The following is a 21,734-nucleotide window of genomic DNA, read 5'->3' on the forward strand; positions in this document are numbered from 1 at the left end:
TTTCCCCTTGGGCTAGTTATTATTTATAGGCCTAGTAAATAGTATCTGTAGATTCTTCATTGCAAGCCTTAGGCCAAGGTAATTAATGCTGAAATTATTATTATTATTATTAATTATTATTATTACCTGTACCTTAAGGGGAACTTATAAGACAATGGAGGAATTAGAGAACAATTAAAAAAACGACGTTTAAGGGGAAATAACACAAAAGATATTCCCCTTGGGCGATTATTATTTATAGGCCTAGTAAATAGTACGGTATCTGTAGGTTCTTAATTACAAGGCTTAGGCCAAGGTAATTAATGCTCAAATGATGATGATTATTACTATTATTATTATTACTATTATTATTATTATTGTCATCATTATTATTATATTATTATTATTTAACATTAATTACATTACAATGATAGTTTGGACAAGTTCAATAACGCCGGAATGGTATATTATTTATTTAATAATATTTCTCTTATGCGCTCTATTTTTTATTTCATGCTTCAATTTTGTCCTATTTTTTCCCCCAAAAATTTCAGTCAATGTCAGTATTTTGGTGTCAGCCTATGACCCTAGGCCTAGTTTAAGGAGAGGCCTAGGTAAGATCTCAGCCTTTTAGGCCTCTTTCTCTCTAGCCTTTGGTATTACTGTACCTATCTACACTTTATAACAGGAGGTACTAGCTGTTGTTGTTGTAGATAATATACTAATTAGTAACATCCAAGAAGGTCACAGTTAGTTACACACGTACATTTCATAGGCCTACCGTAGGTAAACATAGAAAGAGCAATACAGTAATAGTAAAACTCGAGCGTCACGACATTGCGAAGTGTCTGATCTTGTTCCTCGTGTCGTACTCTCGAGTCCATCCGAGATGGCCCGAGTGAAATTTCATGCAAATGTTTCGTACGGGAAAAAAAATCGCCTCCGGGTCGGGTCTGGATCACATGGTCTGGATTGTGTTGAAAAATTTACATGTCGCGATCGGTATATGCAAGCAAAGAGTATAAATAGAACTTCTAGAAGTTCTATTTATACTCTTTGATGCAAGCTAATGGCGATGAGTTAGGAAAGGAAGATTAAAAACAGATTTCACTCAACTCTCAAATAAAAACACTTGCAACATGACTTTTGTTTTAACATTTATTCATACTTCTGGCAGGTAGGTGATTTAGTAGTACTGTACTAGGCCTAATACTAATGTGGTAGCGCCTACGTACGCCTACGCGTAGATGTACGTAGTAGTAGGGCTAGGCTGATAAAAAGTATCGCTTCATTACCACGCGTAGCGATGGCTTCGTAGCCTCTTGGGCTACGCAAATGCTACGCAATTGCTACGAAGTATCTACGCATTTTGTACGCGTAGCTTCGCGTGGTACGAAGGCAGTAATTTTTATCTGTACTGTACACTAACTGCAAGTCAAAAAAGGTTATATATCTGCATTCAGGATATGATGGACGATCATCGTAGTTTTACTCATGTTTTAGCAGGAGCTGTCATCATGTAACAACTGCTATAACATGAGTGTACAGTAGTAAAGATCTATATGTTGGAATGTACTAATGGTCTGCCAAATATCACAAAAAACAAAAAAAAAACAAAAACAAAAAAAAAAACTATAAAATAAAAATCTGATAATTTTTTTTCCAGAAAATATAAGAACCATGAAAAATGAACCAAAGATAACCATGACAAATGAAGAAACAATATTCCTAAGGAGTTACATCATTTCATTGCTGTGCATGAGAAATGCATGCAGATCAGGTGTCATCACTAATATGACCTTGCAAGAGTTTAAAATAGCTGAACACATGGAAGGCAAATGGTGTGTGACAGTAAGTAACAAAACATGAAGGATATCAATATATTCCCCCACATCAGGCGCGACTTAAAAATAGTCAATTATGTAAAAAACCAGTGATGTGTGGACAATCCGTAACACAGTATTACTGAAATAAAAGCTACTGGTATGAATGAATGAATGCAATTTCACATTTTTTATGAACATTTAAAAACCATGTAACAACAGCTATAACAAATCCATGGGTGTACAGTAATAAAGACCCATATGTTGGAATGTACTAATGCTCTTAAATGACAAATATCACATAAAAAAAAAATCTTTTTTTTTTCCAGAAAAGATAAGAACCATCACAAATGAACCGTTAAAAAAGATAGGAACCATCACAAATGAAGAAACTGTCTTTTTTAGAAGTTACATAAATGCATGCAGATCCGGTGTGATTACGAATATGACTCTGCAGGAGTTCAAAATGGCCGAAAACGTTCAAGTTAAATGGTGTGTGACAGTAACAAAACATGAAGGATATCAATATATTCTCACGTATCGGACGAGACATAAAATTGTAAATTACGGAAAAAAAACCAGGAATTCATCTTATGTGCAGACAATCCGCAACACAGTATTACTGAAAAAAAAGCTGCTGGTATGAATGAATGCAATTTTACATTTTTTATGAACATTTAAAAGCCCTGATCGCCTTACATATGAGGTTATACAGTAGTTGGTGCAGTGTTCTCCCCTGGCCCATAAAGCGTCATGATACCTTGACGCTTGTGACTTACCCCTGTGATGGTTCCAAGGTGGCCATGATGCTTGGTATGTATACCGTGACTATTTACAATGTCAGTCAATAAACAATGCTGTTCATAGTATGCATATTTCCATTATAACTCCCTGGTATTTCCTAGTTAGCCTTGGTTTGAACAAGAGTGAGTGAAAATAATTTTAAATGACAGCCACTTTATAGCAATTAGACACTAGATCCGCCCCTGAATGCAATTCTTTAAGTAATATTTTGATTTTTTTTTTCAATATTATTAAGATAATGTTGCTTAGGAGATAAAACACATTAATTAAAATAAAATTTACACAAAACTACAATAAATCAACTGTAAAGGACTAAAGTAAAATTAACTTGAAATATGCTTTCAAAGCACATAAAAATGTTCAACTATTCTTACATATCTTTTTTTAAAAAATCAAAATTAAATGGTTTTACATATTTCATATACTACCACAATACAAAAAAATGATGAAACAAGTTATTTAAAAAAAATTAGATTGCAAACCATAAAACAGCCGTTCAGGGCCCAGCAATTCTAATACTGGAGGATGACTTACATAACTTGATGGGAATGTTCATGTCCATTGTGCACAAGGAACCGGTAATTGGCCAGGACATCAGGCCCTGCCAGGATATGACAAGGTTATGGCATCACCTGGGAGTAAGGTGTAATAAAACTGTAAATTGCACGCACTTCCGAAAGCAAGTTGCAACCATGATAAGACTTATTTATTTAATTTGTGTAATTTTACAAGATCTTTCATTTGGATTAAAAACATAATAAATGAGCTCTATTTATAATGTGACCATCCTCTTTTTAAAGTTGACTTTTGATGCTATTTTAAGTCAGGTAAATCCTTTTTTCTTTTTCCATAATTTGGTTTCTTTATCTATAAATCACACATTGAAGCTGCTTTTACATAAAAGCGAAGAAAATACTTAACCAAATCAAAGAATATGTAAGTACTGTTTGCAATGTATTCTACTTCTTATTAATAATATTAATAATAATAATAATAATAATAATGATAATAATGTTGGAAGGCAAAACACTATGGCAAAATTTTATATGTAGAATACATTGTCTGATTATCCACTACTAAATTTACTGATATTTACTGATATGGACTTAGGCCTTGTGAAAACCTTGTTTGAAGGCCTAATGAAGGAGACGATAACAAAGGCCAAGGTTAATACAATGCAATTTAAAGATGCTCTTCAAAACAATAACAGAAATATTTGGTTTTGCAATGACCTAGTGTATACTATTAGGCTGCCTAACATTCAAAGTGTTATTGAGTCCTACGTCCAGGGCCACTGAGAGGGGGAAAGGGGAAAGATCCCTGGGGCGCAAGCTCACCAGGGGCCATATAAATTGCAGGTAGCATTACTTTTTAAAAATTTTTTTCCAAAAAAAAAAATTACTATCAAGGCCCTCAATAATGACATGGGCCCCCTAATAATGGGCCCCTCCAGATTGACAGGGACACCACGAAAAAATTTGTTCGCGCCTCCAGCGCTATCTATCTTTAGCTTCACGCTCGTGACTGGGGGCTCATGCCAACCTTTGCCCCTATTACAGTTTCTCCTCTTGGTGGCCCTGCCTATGTCACTGCAAACCAAAAGCTCCCTAATATTAAAGAGATAAAATATTAAAGTATAAAGATTGTGTAATTGTTAAAAACGGTTATAGTGGGAGTGACTGGCACTACAGTGTTAGGGTTTATGTTTTGGGAATTTGAGGTTTTGAAATCCATACTGATACTTTGAATACCACTGTGCTAATTTATTCAATGCAACAGTAATAAACTTTGTGAAATGTCCAAAGGGAGCCCAATTAAACATTGCGTCAAGTAAATTCACAATGCTCTTGATCTGTGAAAACTCACTAGGTTTTGGTTTTGTTAATGCAAGCAAAGAATGCAATATTTTTATACATATTTTCTGTCTGTTTCTGTTTATATGTGTTAACATCAAGACAAAATAAATAGTTTAGTAAAGGGTGGGGTATGCGGGTCATTATGACCCGCATACCCCACCATGTATCACAAACATAAGCTAATTTTATAAATACAGGTACAAGTACATTTTGTGATAAATTACAATTGGTAATTATAGTATTTACGGAATGTTATGTTACATCACAGGGAATGTTGAAACCTCAGAAAAGGACAATATTTGAGAAAAAGTTCAGAAAAATAATTATTTCTGAGGATAAGCTCAGAAATGAAATACAATTTTCTATTCATCATTCTGTCAAAAAGCTCAGGTTTTTGCTGTTTAGGGAATTTGCTAACCACTCTATAATAGTCTTTTAAACGCCTGTAATTGCTTCAACACCCAGAGGACATGTTTCATTAGTAAGGATACTTTTTTCTGAGGTTTAGTTAAGATATTTCTAAGTTTTTGTTCAGAAAAAAAGCTAAGAAAATTTATATTATTATTTTATATTATTTATATAGAGAATTCCATATCTGTTCTACCACTATATTTATAATAATTCAGTACAGTACATGTATATGTATTTGTGTACATTTTATAGTTCATTTGTTGATATACCGCCTTTCTGTAAGGTTTGTGATTTCTTCCTGAATTTATTTATATTTATTTATTTTAAACATACCCCTTGAGCATAAAATAGAGATTCACCCATAAACGCCCTGTGTGTAATTGGCTATGTAGCACAGGGTTGAGGCATGCACTGTAATTTATATTGTTGTAAAAACCATAATTGAAATACCTGTTTTCCAGAAAGATTTTGTTGAAAAACGGTCGCCCATCTTGAAATTCAAAATGGCCGCTATCTATGGTCTATGACAATATTAAAATCAAATAGGTTGACATTTAAACCATAGGGTTAGCACTTGAAATTTTGTCAATATCTGCTTTAATAGTAGAGTTATAGTCATTTTTATTGTTAAAATGGCAGCCATTTTGAAATTCCAATATGGCGGCCAAGACGTTATCGAAAAATATGGACCCTTGCATTTTTGGATTCAGCATACCCAAAATATCCAGAAAATGCAATAAAATTGCTTTGGGCAAGCGTACAGTATCTCGCGAAATGACACTAGGAACCACACTAAGAGGAGGGAAGAGATTAATTCTTTTTTATTCAGGGTAAAAAAAATCCACAGGAAAAAAAAGTGGAACATTTTGATAAATGCTTTGCTAATTTTTAATTTAGTATTTGAAAATTAATTACAAACAGATTTCATAAATATATTGGTCCAAATAATAAATACAAGTTCTTACTTTATCAGGTTCAGGTGTAAAGACTAACCTAACACTTTAAATTATATAACTATAGCATTACCAGTCATTAAATAGTGCGATTGATTTTGGTGAATTGTGATATGTATCAGATATAGCACTGTATATAACAAAAATCATAATCATAACAAAAAGCAATGTATGAAAATATTTGAGTTTATCTATTACAGTTGAACAAGCGCCTTGAGACGGTTTAAGCGCCAAGAGCAAGCATTATGTTGCCTGTTGAAGGTATGATTTTAAACCCTTAAACATTATCCATGATAAGTGGTATGGTCATCACTTTTCTTTCTTTTTTTTAATTTATAGAAAACTGGTGAAGAATACAAAAACACAAGAACAAGCATTAAGTTGCCTATTGAAGGTATGATTTTAAACCTAAAACATTATCCATGATTAAATTTTCAAAAAATAAAAAATTGATAAGTGGTATGGTCATCACTTTTCTTTCTTTTTTTAATTTATAGAAAACTGGTGAAGAATACAAAAACACAAGAACAAGCATTAAGTTGCCTATTGAAGGTATGATTTTAAACCCTAAAACATTATCCATGATTACATTTTCAAAAAATAAAAAATTGATAAGTGGTGAGGTCATCACTTTTCTTGTACTTAATTTTCCTCTCCCTGACTGACCACTATATAGATATAATGTCTGCAATTTTTTATGTCTTGATTGAAAAAAGCTCAAATTGAGGCCAAGCTGAACACACACAGCAAACCTAACAAATTTCTCTGGGTGCAGCTGGATACATGAATGAAGGCTAGACCATCCTAGACATAATGTTTACCCTAACCTAAGCCCAGCCAGCCGGACCCATCCCAGCCTACCATAGCTTAGCCTAGCCTAGCCATAAGCTCATTCATTACAGCAGAATTGGGTGAGCAATCCGATTTGCAAAAAAAAAAAAAAAGGGCGTCCAAAAAAAGGGATGGTTATTTGCGTTCACCAAAGAATAAGCATTTAAGCCAGGCTATAAGGGACTACAAGGTGTTTTAGACCTCTGTCTGGCTGCAGACCAACATTTCACCCACCACAAGGTTTTATAATGAGAAAGTCGCCACTTGGTTGGGTGGTGTTTTTGGTGCGAATACACAAAAAAAAAAAAGGTTTTGTCTTAAACATGGTTTTTTCCAATTTTCGAAGGGGTTTTTTGGCAAAAGCACTCAAGTTCGTACTGTATGTTGGTTGTAATATGTTGTTTTTGTTGTATGTTGTTTTTTTTTAAATTTCTTTATTCATTTCATTGCTTCAATGAAAAAAAATGAGTTTTTGTTAGAGATCCGCAGGGAACTCATAAATACACAGGAGGGAAGTAAGCAGAAGGATGACTATCAAAGTTGCAAAGGAAGTTTTCTGTTCTTATAACAGAAAACATAATGGAAAGGAACTGTGGTGAGCATAAATGTTTTGATACTGTGTATTACAGCTAATAATATCACATCATCTTTGTTTTTTTTTTTCATATATGTATAATACCTTTAAAATAATAAATTTTGTTTCCTTGTCATAAATAAAATGTGTTTAATGGCTGTTCGGTAGTTGGAGTTTTTGCTTCAAAAGCCTATAACAAAAATGAGTTTTTGTTAGAGAACCACAGGGAACTCATAAATACACAGGAGGGAAGTAAAGCAGAAGGATGACTATCAAAGTTGCAAAGGAAGTTTTCTGTTCTTATAACAGAAAACATAATGGAAAGGAACTGTGGTGAGCATAAATGTTTGATACTGTGTATTACAGCTAATAATATCACATCATCTTTGTTTTTTTTTTCTTCATATGTATAATACCTTTAAAATAATAAATTTTGTTTCCTTGTCATAAATAAAATGTGTTTAATGGCTGTTCGGTCGTTTGAACAAGATCACACACACACTTAACACATTTCCATACATTATTCACATATATTTTTCAAGCGCCTTGAGACAGTTTCGATCGTGGAAGGCACTATATAAATATAAAACCATAACCATAACCATATCTTTAGTATTGATGCAACAGATGGCCAAGGTCTTGGAAGAATGGTCAATGACATACAGGCAAAGGACCAAAATTGTAAAATGAAGATGGTCATCATTGTTTGCCACAAAAGATATTTACATATTAAAATGAAGAATTAAAGTACGACTATGACGTACCAGACCTGCCTTGGCGAAAAATCGTGAGTTTACTTTTTCTTCTAAATCAAATTAACGTTCATCAGCACTCAATTAGGTGGTATCACATTTACATTTACATTTGTTCTGGGTGCAAACATGTATTGATAAACTCTTCAAAACCAGTGTAAATGCTGTCCAAATCACTTTGTATTGTTAATAATGAAGTACGGTATACTGAAATTTACAATTTTTTTACAAATTTAACTTTTTACCCAAAAATAGATTATTTTTTACTTGTTTTTTGTTGTCCATGAGTGGATTTCCCATACAATTAAAAATCATAACGGTACTGGGTTTGGTCTGCAGGAGTTCATGCTTCGAACAGGTCATTCCATTCATAGAAGAAGCCTTTTGATGGAAAAAGTGTACCTTTTTAGCATGCTTTTTTTCACTGATCAGGTCACCCAGAGTAAAGAAGAAATAAATTAGTCTGGAGCACATTTATGCAGGGCTTGCACACTGAAATTTGCAATTTTCACACAATTATTGTAATGGTAGGGGAGTTAGGGGATTAAAGGGACTTACACACATGCCACCTGGAGAACCTGCCTTGAGGGCTGAAGAGGATTTATGGCTCTGGAGCAGTAGAGGGCCCGTAAAAGGTACATGGCGCATGGCCCATTGGCGTATGGAACACACCCTAGCTCTGTACCAAACTCTATCCCATCTATGGGCAAATAGACTGCACTCCCAAGTTAAAACCTGTTATTAGGCAGCAGGATGAGGCTTACATCACTCCAGCATACTCTATCATACCCTACAGAAGAAAAATTGGTGGAAGATGTAGCTGGTAGGCGGATGAATTCACTGGCAATCAATGGCTAGCAACTAGATCGAGTCTAGTGGATCAATCACTGTGGTGCATACCATTGCGCTGTGTCAAGCAGCTAGCAGGAGAGCGGATTGAGCTCTGATTTATATGTGTTAATTCCACATTTTTAAGTTTTTGCTTCAACAGTTTGTTTTGCCTGGCTTTTCTCGAGAATTGAGAATTCTATTTCACAGTTCTTTCACGCTTATTGACGGTTTTTAGGCCTTTTGTCAACATTTTGATCTGTTGCTCTTAGTGTTAGTCCTTTGTTGTTTTAGAACAATAGCACCACAGCAGCAAAGGCAGCCTCATGACCACCTGCAGTCTGTTGAATTCCCCATGGCCATTGGGCCTAGGGTTTAGATCAGTTGCTCACAGTTACAGTAGAACTGAGTTATTTAGTCTAAATAGGCCTTACCTTCTTAGATCATGTTTTTCAATGGATCAAGGAACTAAATATTGCTAAAATTAGACGGGGTTCTAGGGCAGGTAGGCATGTTAAGCATTGCAGTGCCAGCCGAGTCACGCGTGGTGTGGAGGATAACAAGGTAGACATCATGGATATCACTGAAACTTGGTTGACGGGAAGCAACACTGATGGGCGTGTCCTCAGTGACTTCAAGAGATTACCAAACTTTGATTTCTTGCATCGAAACCGCAGTCATCGAGGTGGTGGCGTTGGTGTCCTGTTAAGTCCACATTTGGAGTCAAGGTAAATGATCCAACTAACTTCAAACCTTTTGAATATCAGGACCTAAGTATCTCAACAACATCTACCATTAGGCTCATCAATATTTATAGGCCTCCCCCATCCAGGAAAAATAAACTTACTGTTCCAGTGCTACTGAGCGACTTTGCATCCCTCATGGAAACCGTAATTTCTTCTACCATGAAGACTACAATCGTTTTAGAGATCTGTTAACGTCTTTCAACCTCTTCCAGATGGTATGTGGTCCCACCCACAACCACACACTTGATCTTATTCTGACCTTGAGCCATGACAACGTACAGTACTTCAAAGTAAACCTACCATTCAGTGGGATCTGCCATCAGATCACGCATCAATTGTCTCTTCAATATTGATACAAAGACCGACTTTACCTACCGAGATGCTTTCTCAACGAAGACTGCACAGCATTGATCCCAAGGATTTTGCTGATGATCTGCAGAAATTGGCTGCCTTTGAAGAAATTTCACAAATGATTGATATTAATGATTATTATTATCATTGAGAAAGAATTCCCATCGCTAATGAACGATATAGGCCAGGTGTTGAGCAATGGCGGGTTTGAGATAAAGGAGTGGATTTAAAATTGTAATACAAGGGGAGAATCAATACCAATGTTACCCGAGACTGACAGAAGGTGTTAGGAGTCGTTCAACCTCTGGATGGCCAGAAGTGACATTCTCAGACTGTGACAGGCATGCAGGGTCGGATTTAGGGGTGCTAGCCCGGCCCCGGCCCCCCCTTTTGGGAGGTAAAAAAAGAAGGAAAAAAAAGAAAAAAAGAAAGAAAAAGAAAAAAATGATAGCCCACAACGCCTCAAATCTCTGGATCCGCCCCTGGCATGTGTTGGCTTGGCAGGTCATTGCAAAAAAAACAACAAAAAAAAAAAACTGAATTTTTTATGGAGAACTTTTAATATAATATGGAAAGCATATTCAGTTAACAATATACTCTCAAAAAGTACACTCTGAATGCGTAATGAAATCCATGAAGAAGCCTTTTCTGATTTGCAGCTTGTGGCCCTTGGCATAGCATAGTGCAGCGACCAAAATGTATATGGTAAGGATTTAAATATTGACCAACATGCTTGGCCTCCTATACCAAGTCAGGAATAAATCACCCCTAGGATAAGCTAGGTGAGATTCATGCTAGGTAGGTATAGTGAGGAACCATATGTCAACAAAATGGCTTCCGTGAAACCCACCTCGTAGGTGCATCCCCTTATATTACCCTTTTAAGCACATAAATGCTATTACTGTACATAACAAAGCAATAGGCCCTTGTGTCATCAATGTCACAATATAACATAGCCTATTATAGAACAATACATAATGGGGAATAATTTGAGGGAGGGAGTGAACAATACCTATGGGGAATAATTTGAGGGAGGGGGTGGATCAACTGGCCTGTTATTGTATGTAATGTGGTTGAGGCCCCCGTGCAGCCGATTCAGGCTTCACGGAAGCCATTTAACATAATGGTTCCCCATTATACCTATTGTACCTGTAGTACTAGCTAACTAGCATGAATCCCACCTAGCCTATCCTAGCCATGGTTATCCTAGCCTAGGCCTGGTATACTGTAGGTGGCCAAGCTCAATAGAGAAACATGGTTTTGTCATTAACAAATCATGTTTTGTACAAACAAACATGGTTTTGTCTTTACAAAACATATTTTGCAAAAACATGGTTTTGTCATTTGCAAAACATGGTTTTGTAAAAGACAAAACATGTTTTGTAGAGACAAACATGGTTTTGTCTAGATAAACTAAGAGATATACAAGGTATTACATGTAACCAATTTATTTTATTTATTAATTTTTTTTAAATTTTAACAAAGTTGATGAACTACAACAGGACAAAACTCCAAGTACAGTGAGACACTACTTAACAAGCGCTCAGTTTGAAGTACGCAACGTTTGAGTTGGACATATCGTCTTCTGAGCTCATTAGAGCTCAGAATATTATACGACTGCTGGGAAAGCAGCTGGTCAAGGATACATAGACAAAGAAAGAAGCAAAAAATAAATGGTAAGAGTTGACATACAATTCATTTATTTATTTTGATTACATAGTCTGTAACCCTTTGGGTACTTGTTAAGATACACAAACCAATGCTCTCTTTTTTTTTTACTTTACTAGAATCTCAGAGCGACTTCAAGCAGTCCCTACTTTCAAGCAGGAAACACAAACGGCGTCAAGCCATGCAAACCATTTCCGAGTTTAATACAATCTATGGAGGAAAGGAAGAAAATATCTTTAATGCAAAATATCTAAGGCAGTAAGTTTTTAAAAATTTAATTATTATTATCTATACCCACATTCTTTTACATAAAGCAACCTTTAATTTTTTTTTTTTATCAAATCTTATATAATATAAAAAGTTTGAGACAGTATAGTATAGTATGCTACAATGAAGTTTGGCTTAGCTGCAAGGCCCTCAGCCAATCACAAACTACCTTCTATGCCGTTTGTCCAATGTAAATAGTAAACAACACACTCCACTTGCAAGTATGGCGTTGGCCAGAAGTTCTTCAAATGATAAATCTAAGCCAGTTTCAGGCATATTTTTGTGATACATGTTGTAAGAACCTAGAGTATGGTTGTGTCATTAAGCGTAAACAGCTTAAAAGAAATTTAAGGATGTGCAACTCTGTGGAAAACAACAAATACGAGTCCTCAGTAAGGCCTATTAAGTTTCCGTCGAAGCTGATGAATAGTCTACATATATAATGAAGGGGATCTCAGGGATGGTGGTGCAAGTAGTAGTAGTCAAAATTGCACCGAATCTGTTTAAAAGTACGTGTGTGGTTACATATAACGTTAAAAATGGTATGGTATGTTTTACTTAATTGAGAAGCACTAATTAAGCGTCTCTCTATCACACCACACACACAAACAGGGAGCCCTGCCTTTTCCTCAAACTGGAATTGTAATAAGCATATTCGAGACAATAATGTTGGCAATGAATCGACCCAGCATAAACAACTGACCATGAAGACAAATCAAGAATAGCCATCCACAATTACAGTATATAGCAACTATTTACTACTGTCTACCAAGAACAATTACTACACAAATTGAATCAATTCAGTTTTTTGGGGTGGGGGATGTGCCCTTCAGTGAATGTGCTTAGACTAAGTAATTCAGGCTTAATTTGATTTTGATTTGATAGAAACATGAATCAATTGAAAGTACTGTAGTCCTATCAGATTGGAAATGTATACTGTTTGTATGAATGTTATCTATTTGATATGACATCATACCATACACTGTATTGAGAAATATTACCAGATATTATTAAGGTTTTTCCTTGTATGAACATTTATCAACAACACATTTATTTTCTTTATAAAAATTTGGATTGACTTTTTGAATTGCATTGTATTGTACTTTACAATGCAATATGAAAAGAAGAAAATAACAGAACAGTACTTGCTGATAAATGATAATGAATACAGCAAAACTTTCATTATTTCTAGTTTCTTTTAAATTGTTTATGCTGGATGGCTACATTGATAATATTATATAATTGTAATATTTAACACATGTTTATAAGTGGATTGGATTGAACTCTATATTCAGCTATGTTTAAAGCAGTTCTGTGTAGGTATATGATGTGCTACAGTGTTTCAATAATATTCATATAAAAGTTCAGATTTTTGTCATAAACTTCTTTCAACCTTGTGCTTACTGTTGTGTAGTTAAATGTATGCAACTGGCTGAACTGGGGTATATTAAAAATTTATTTGTTTCTCCTTATTGGAATCATCAATTGCTTTACTTTTATTCATTAATTCAGCCCATATTCCCAAGGTCTTCAAGCAGTTAAACAAAAATCAACAGGCATGGCAGGAATTTCCTGTCTCATTCAAAGTCGATGCCCTTCCTACTATGCATATGTAGGCTTAGATAAGTAATACAATACACATTCAGTACAGCACAGTCGACTTTGGCTTAAAAAACTACGGTATGACAGTCGACAGAAGACGGGAAATGCAATTTACTACCTCTAAAATCTTACAACTACTGTATATTACCAATGCAAGGCTGGTATACTTATATCATATTGAAATATTCCACTAACTCACGGTCTATTATATGATTTGATGATGATGTACAAAGCGAATTATTTTTTGTGTCACAAAATGAACAGGATATTAGGCCGTGCCAAGACATGACCAGACTGTGGCATCATCTGGGCGTCAGATGCACTGTTATTTTCATTGGAATATTGATTTAGTCCACTGTTTCTTTGGATCTTTGGACTCATGTTTGTGACCAAGCAGCAGTGCCTGCTTTTTCACAAACATGCGACTATGGCGATCTTGAAGACAGAATGTTGGTGGATGCAATTATTCTAAGAGACATACATGCTAGAGTAAAAGAAAAATGTATGAGCAAAGGAGACAATTTTCTGCAGAAGGTGTGCCACAACACATGGACCAAAAGCAATGGCTGTCACACACTAAAGCTGGCAAAGGCAAGCATCCCAAAAAAGCAAATGCAATTGTTGAAGCAAACTCAGAATCTGAGGATGATGATTTTATTTTAAACACAATCAAGTGTAATAATGTCTCAAATTCCTCAAATAAAATACACATAGCTAATTAGGGCATTATAACGCCCTAATTAGGGCATTATAATGTCCTATTACGGCATTATAACGCTTAATTAGGGCGTTATAACTCCCTATTTTCGATATTATCATCATGTATTTTTCATGCACATGCACGTGTGCGAAACAGCGATTGTACAGCTCTCCATACAATGTTTTGTAGTTTATTATGTAAAAAAGTTTTTCCCTACAAGTTTCTTTCTGAAATGTTGGCAATAGTATAATACATATAGTATAGGCCTGGGCCTTACACAACAAGTCTGATAGCATACCTGCTCTGGCATGGCAGAGTGCCTGGCATTTGTAATAGGCGCGTAGCCACACATACCAAACATTTTGGTATGTGTACGTTTTTGATGGTTTTTTTCTCAATTTTAGATGTCAGATGAAGATTCAAAGAAGCATGAGCATCCCTCAACCCTTTTGACAAAACTTAGGAAGGGAAAGAGGAAATTGAAATCTACATTTTCCACGGCCAGGAAATGCAAATGCCCATAAGTATAGAAAAATTCAAATAGGCCTGAAAGTAAATGGCCGACACATAAGGAAAGAAGCAACTGGTGGGGGTAGAAGAGAAGCCAGGATGGACAAAAATGCGGATAAAAAAGACATCATTTCGAAGGCCAAGGGGTACTTTTTTCCACCAGGTAATAAATTTAGGACTTTAGATGAATACAATTTTGATCTTGAAAATTTTGTAGAAAGAAAAATGGGGGACAATGATACCATAGCAAAGCTTTACGAGTCAACAGGCCTCCCTCTGTTGAGGTTTTACCTAACTGCTACTTCCAAATGCTGTATTGAAGAAGATGCACCCACAACCAGTAAGCCTAAGTCAGGGATTGAGACAGAAATTGAAATAGATGACGATTTGCCCGCCATAGATTTCACAGAAAGTGGCTCCTACTCTTCAGTTGCTAGTAGCACAACAGCAGAAGACCTTACGTAAAACATCACACTCGTATCATGACACGTCTGTTCACAGTTCAGCTGATGCACCTTTAAACCTTTAAACTGGATGGTGTAGATTCTCTACCCATTAGAACTGTCCGGAACAGTTGAGGTTGTTGAAGTTACTGCATCAGATGGGTACTATACCTCTTCAAGTGACTTGGATCTGCCCATAATTAATGATATTGCAAACTATGAGCATGACAGTGGAGATCCTCTGGTGCTCATTGAAGAAAATTCTTCAAAAAACAACATAAAAATTAAACTTCATAGGGGTCAAGTTCAGAAAGAACTTACAGATTTTTTCATTACAGCTGACCTTACCTGCCCGGTTGAAGTTGAAATGGTGATGCCTAATGGCCAAACTGAAGTAGGGGAAGATTTTGGAGGTGTTTTGAGAGATGCGTTGAGCGAATTTTGGGAGGATTTTTACAACCTTAATACTGTGGGAGCCAAAGTCCTGGTGATGGGATACACACAAGAGGAATTCTTTCCTTATAAACTTGCATTACCATTCCTCAAATATGTGATGGATGGTGATGATGCAGTAATAAACCATAACCATCCATCCCTAATTCCTACATTCTTGGAATTTCTGAAAGTGAAAAGATAGTGATGGAGACTGCAATGAAACACTTTGAAAGTGTTGATGAAGATGACCTGCGCCATGCCGTGGTGCGCCCTCAGGTGGCGGCTGCTCTCTCTCTTTGCAGCATGGCTGTTCATGTCGGTTCTGCGTGAATGTCCCGTAAATAAATTCCTTCTATAGTTCAATCGTGTCCGTCGTTGGTTTTCGGTGTGATGAAGTGAAGCGATGTGTCACAAAAAAGAATATCAAAGACATCCTGCAGGATGCTGCCCATAGGACTCTCATACAAGCACCCGCACCTGCACTCCAAACCATACATGGTAAACTGAAATTTAAGTCTATCAGTAACCAAAAGATGCAACTCATAAATCGTTCAAAAACTACTTGTGAAATTTAGCCTCTGATTCTTTTAGAGATATCTAGGCATACATATAGACAACTATGATTTGATTCAGACAAATTTATTTACAATCACATTTCATCATTTTCATGAACAGCTATCAGTCTCCATTTTTAATTTTGTTTCTGAAGTAGTGTATGATTTTTGCCTTCGTAATGTGCATTAAGCCATTAGAAATGCAAACTTGAGCTAATTTTGTTTTAAGCATTGATTTTTTTTTATTTCATGAAAAGGATAAAAAAAACCCAGTTTTATACCAAAAAAGATTGTTGTTGCCTGTGAAAATGATTATTTTATTTACTGAATGAAGATGAAAGGCTTTTTACCATTTAGTTACTAAAATGAATAATTGAAGGAAAGGTATCGCTTAAATGATAATAAGGTGTTATTGTTCTACCTTAAGCAGATACAAATTTGTTTTATTTTTGATGTTGATTGTATTGCAAAAGGAAAAAGTTAACATTAAATATTGTTTCCAAGTATACTTTTGTTTTCTCATTCATTGAGAAAATAATAATAATAATAATGTGCAAATAGAAATGTATTTCTTTTCTTGGGAACAGGTTCACCAGATTACAGATAACAATTAAATTGATAACCCAGTCTGAGCACTATACATCTGGAGATAAATTAAGACGTGGAGGATGAGGTAACGGCAGTGCTGCGAGAGGCGTATAACAGCCACCAACGCCTCCACAGAGCGGTCGCAGCGTCTAGAAGTCGTGAGAGCCGAGAGCGGGCGGTTTGGGTACTGTGCCTTGCCCTCGACAATCTGCGGTGCCTGGCCGAGCTCTCAGGCAATCTGCTCTAGCCGCCGGATCGCCTGTGAGTACTGCAGCAGTAAGAAAAAAGAAAAAAAAAGTTCCTGTTTTTTCGCCATTTCTAATAGCTGTTGTTGTTCTAGAGTTCATGTTTTTATTGTTCTTTGGAGTCCGAAATTATGGGATTCACCACAACCCCATTTTTTTATCGGTTCTTGGTATTTTCTCTTTCACCTACAAAAAAAATCCAAAAAAACAACTGTGATGAGCAAGCCAGTAGAATCCGGGAGAAGGCATTCTAAAAAAATAAAAGTGGGACGAGTGATGTGCCGCTGCCCCGGTGATTGGTTTTGAATGACGTCATTTATACGTCGCAGACAATCACCGGGGGAAACCCCGCACAGAGTGCGGAGGAGAAGAAACTTCAGAGAGACAGACGAAAAACGGAAAGAGATACCTATACTATTGCTACATACATACCTACCACTAGCAAGTGAATTCCACCAGCGAGTGAATGGTAAGTATGTCCACTTTGTCCTATATAGTATCTCGAGTAGTATAAGAATCTATAGAGACCTAGCAAATTTCTACAACCCACTATACACATTGTTATGCTTTTATTCTGTTCTGAATTGGAAAAAAATTTGCCATGATCACAAATGAACGATAAATTAAGATGTCAAATTTAATGTTTTTTTCACCAACAATTGTGGACAATAAAAAACTGTTAATGTAAGATATATTGTTCTAATATTTCCAGGTAAACTCATTTTTAATCACAAAACCAACAAATAGGGCCTAGCGTACTCAAATTTACCATGAAACTAAAATTTTATACACAAAATGACATGTTCAGTAAAAACTGTTTTCACATGTAAACTTTGGTGTCCTCCAAAAAAGGTTTTACTAGAGTAATTATTGATCAAATTAACCACTCCCATACCTTTACAATTGTACACATTTAAGGAAACAAAAGACTTCTCTTGCATTGTTCATAACAAATCTTTTGATTCTGAGTGAAACTACTACAGGCTTGATTAAAATTACATTTATTAACAAGATGAAGCCATGGAATTGTTATTATTATTATTAAATGATCCACGCACCCGTGATCCATGTACTTGCAGGCATAATTTATGTACACATGTAATTGTAAATTAAATTTTTAAAAATAATTTATTTGTGGCTATTTTACATGATAAGGGAATAATATATTGTAATAATATCTTATCATTCTCATTTTGTTTTCATAGGCCTAAAGGTAATTGAATGGAAATTCGCCTGCAATATTTACCATTTGAACAAAATCCAATGACATGTTTTCAATTCCCGTCTATTTTAAGGCCTGGTTTGGTGGATACATCTTGTGAGGAATGTAACGCCAACCGAGCACAACACGAAGACAGTTGAGAAATATTGTTATGAACCTTTACCCAAGAAATTGAGGGCAAAATGGTACGCTGCAAGGAAGAATGCTGTGTAAGTAATGCCCTAGACTAAACATCCAAAGCCCCGGTAGGGGTCCAGGGGGCGAGGCCCCCGGAGGCTTTGAGGTTTGCAGCATTTCAGAGTCCTGTAAAGGGCTTAAATTGTTTAGCATTGTAATACTGTAAGTACTGTACAAAAATAGTGAAGAATAGCCCCTATGGATGGCAACCAAATGCAAATCTCCAGTGGGTTCCAAGAGCAACATCATGTTGGCGCAAGGGGATCCTGCAAAGCTCTGGAAGCTCTAAGATTTATAGCTTTTCAGAGACATGTAGTGGGCTGAAATTATGATCAGATTTGCCATTGCAAATAGGTTCCCGAAAATTTAAACGTATGGGACCTTCTACAATTGTGAGGCTCTTTTCCCTTTGCGCAAAGCTCTTTTAGCATGGGGTCCAGGAACCCTCTTAAAGGGCCCTGGTGGGGTCCAGGGGAAAATCCTCCGGAAGCTCTGAGGTTTGCAGCATTTCAGAGGGCTTTAATAATAGACTAGAAAAAAAATCAAAAAAGAGGCCTATAAATCAAGTTAGGGGGAGTGGAATGTTAGAAGCAGTCAACATAGCCAGATATCCTAATTAACCCGTCCTGGTCACCCTAAGGCCTGTTGACACTTGATTTTTCACTTTGTATGCATTTTGAAAAATGGCCGCCAAATTTATCTAAAATGTACATATAATTGGAACTACATGATGAAATTCTCCCCCTTAGAAGAAACGGTCACTGGTGGGTTGGATGATTGATTGCTAATTGCCTGCATGCTGCCTAAACAGCCTTCACAATGAGTAAACAAGACCTTGGTAGTAGGAAAAAATCGGACACAGTTCAGCCAGTACTGCTCCAATCATGGTCAAATTTCAGGAGTATGGTCGTAGCTCAAAATGTATGGAACGCCAGTAGCGCTATACCGATTGATTGGGATATGGTACGGTATAGTGTTGGTCAATAGCGTTCATCGTAATAAAGAGAAATCAATTTATAATTATGGGATAATTATACATTGGAACTTTTATTTTATATTTCTTATTTTTTTTAATTTCTTATTTTTTTATAAAATGATAAAGATATAAAACAGGTGAAAGTCAATCAAGTTATTAATTACAAAAAACCAAAGAAAGAAATCGTATAAAGGGTCTATACATCTGTTTTAAAATACTTTAAATTCATTTATTTATTCTGTACTGTAGGCCTATTGTAGATACCTTTTTTTTTTTAAATACATGGTACTTAGTTGCTAATTTCAAATAAAATTTAATATATGTGTGTGTATGTATATATAACATCTAAATATAACATTAATTTTTTTTTTCAGGTATCTTGATGGTACTTTCAAGTTGATAAAAGACCCGTTCTACATACACAGTTTTATAAGGTCGGGAACTTCGCTGAAGCAGGTACCGTTGTTGTTCACTGTGATGTCGGGTAAGAGGAGTGAGGACTATAATATTGCTGTGTTGTGTTCTGTAATACGGATGTTGCCAGCTATCAATCTGCTGAAGGTTGTTTCTGACTACGAGGCTAATATGTGATTAAGACGTGCATCATTTGTATTACCTTACCTTGTGATTTTTTGTTGATTTAACAAAATTAAATTCATTTTTTGAAATTAAATATCTTCTCATTAATTAATATTAATTTAAACAGAAACCATTACAGACTGTTACATCATGTATGAAATTGCATCCTGTATAAATATGCATAAATATGTAATCAACCTTTTTGGTTATATTGTATTTTAACTTTTTTTTTTATAGACAACATCCACTTCTACCTGCTCTCCAACTTCTTATACGAGGAGAGTCAGACAGTCGCCATAAATGCTGAATTGGTGTATGCTCATGGAACACGCACTGCAAAATCCTTATTGCTTGCTTCTAGCCGAGTTATAAGCCGAAATGCTCGGATATAATATGTATGGAATCCATTGGTGCAACAAAACTCAAATAAAACTATAGTAAAACATTAATTAAATGTTGAGATAAGAAGGAAACTATTTGTATGTATGTATTATTTATTGTTGGCTACTGTTAAAACAGTACTATAATTAAATGTTAAGATAAAAACAACAAAATGCTGACTGAAGCTTTGGAGGAACTAAGCATTTCCCCAGAAAGCAGACTGGTGTACATATCTGGTCAAACTTCCATAATAAACTAATGGGTCGTAGTTGGACTGACCCCTTCTAATAAATCAACCAAGAGTGTGTTTGTGGGATTTTGTTCTATTTGATATTTTTTTTTAAAGAAAAAGTTACCGTATTGTCAAGGCGTTTTAGTAGAGTGATGGGTACAGTAGTAAGAAGGGCTCGGGCCCCGTGGCCCCTCAAGGACCCATTTGAACTGGGACTTGGCCCATAAAGCTCAATAGTAAAATGCTAGTTAGTAGCAAGAGAACCCTCCCCTACTCCACCCCGAGAGCTCACGAACATTAGTCAACTGGGTCCTGTATATTTTTTAATAGTATGCCATAATCAGATTTACAGGACAATATATGAAAAACTACACAGTTTCTGATATGTATATACCAGAAAGCATAACTCATCATTGGCAGAGCTTTCAAATGATACCAAACACGACAACTTTTGGTAAGTTCGATTTTTTGACCATTAACCTTTTGTGTCATGTGACTTTATATATTGGTCTATATCGCTGTAAATATGCATCATGTTGTTTAGGTGTAGTGACAACAAATGATCAGTGTATAATTCCCTTTCCATTGACACCAATCATGACCATGTTTTATGTGGTGCGTCAGCCATCTTAAAATTCAAAATGGCAGTCTATGACGGGAAAAAAGTGGCGCCTAACTTTTTTGAATTCAGCAATTGTTTGTCATATTTTATTCAATCTGTTAGTTGAATCTCTTAAACGATTTGTCACTTATTATTATATTTTATATATTTGTATTATAAAATAAAACCATTACTCATGTCAATTATTCATAGATTCATCTATGAAAAATAGAATAGAAAAGGAAAAATTGCCTAGTGCCAGTTTGCCGGGCGATGGGCCTGGCACACCTGGATATGCACCTAAAAAGAAAACATGGATTTGCCGTAAGTTACCTTACAAATGATACGCAGCAAAATACAATGTTAAAATGACCATCATCATTAAAAGTCCTATTTTAATACCCGATTGTTAGGCCTACTTAGTAACATAAAAAATTCAGGTCCCAAAACCTTGACTCAGAATTACCGGGATGGTCTCCGGCGGGGAATAGTTTCACCTGTGTATATGATTATAATACGCTACAACCAACTATACGAATTTGTCTCGGTTCTTTTTGTTATTGATTGTCTTAAGTGAGTATAGTATGATACAACTGAGTAGGCCCATATCGGCCGCTACCTATAGCGGCCACCCTCCAGAACGGCC

General features: G+C 35.7%; 1 protein-coding gene and 1 long non-coding RNA gene across 5 annotated transcripts; both read left to right on the forward strand.

Moving 5' to 3' along the window:
- The first annotated feature begins 772 nt into the window (after window positions 1–772).
- On the forward strand, window positions 773–3,458 carry LOC117117797. Its single transcript, XR_004446948.1, has 3 exons — window positions 773–1,156; window positions 1,646–1,830; window positions 2,132–3,458. It is a non-coding gene; the product is annotated as an uncharacterized LOC117117797 (long non-coding RNA).
- Window positions 3,459–6,798: 3,340 nt separating this feature from the next.
- LOC117117796 lies at window positions 6,799–21,636 on the forward strand. Of its 4 annotated transcripts, XR_004446946.1 has the most exons (6): window positions 6,799–8,018; window positions 11,394–11,584; window positions 11,696–11,834; window positions 16,675–17,389; window positions 18,216–18,351; window positions 20,112–21,636. XR_004446946.1 is itself a non-coding variant. In XM_033262262.1 (4 exons), exons 2-4 carry the CDS (start codon window positions 17,227–17,229, stop codon window positions 20,179–20,181), a joined length of 369 nt encoding a protein of 122 aa, XP_033118153.1. In that variant the 5' UTR covers window positions 11,333–11,834; window positions 16,675–17,226; the 3' UTR covers window positions 20,182–21,636. The 4 variants fall into 4 exon arrangements, 1 of the variants encoding a protein (XP_033118153.1); XR_004446945.1 differs by having other exon boundaries at window positions 11,394–11,834; XR_004446947.1 differs by lacking the exon at window positions 6,799–8,018 and adding an exon at window positions 10,373–10,613 and having other exon boundaries at window positions 11,394–11,834.
- The last annotated feature ends 98 nt before the right edge of the window (window positions 21,637–21,734 follow it).

Source organism: Anneissia japonica, unplaced genomic scaffold (assembly GCF_011630105.1).
Source record: "Anneissia japonica isolate Jap-2015-1 unplaced genomic scaffold, ASM1163010v1 scaffold234_len1672027_cov178, whole genome shotgun sequence".
NCBI classification, from domain to species: Eukaryota; Metazoa; Echinodermata; class Crinoidea; order Comatulida; family Comatulidae; genus Anneissia; species Anneissia japonica.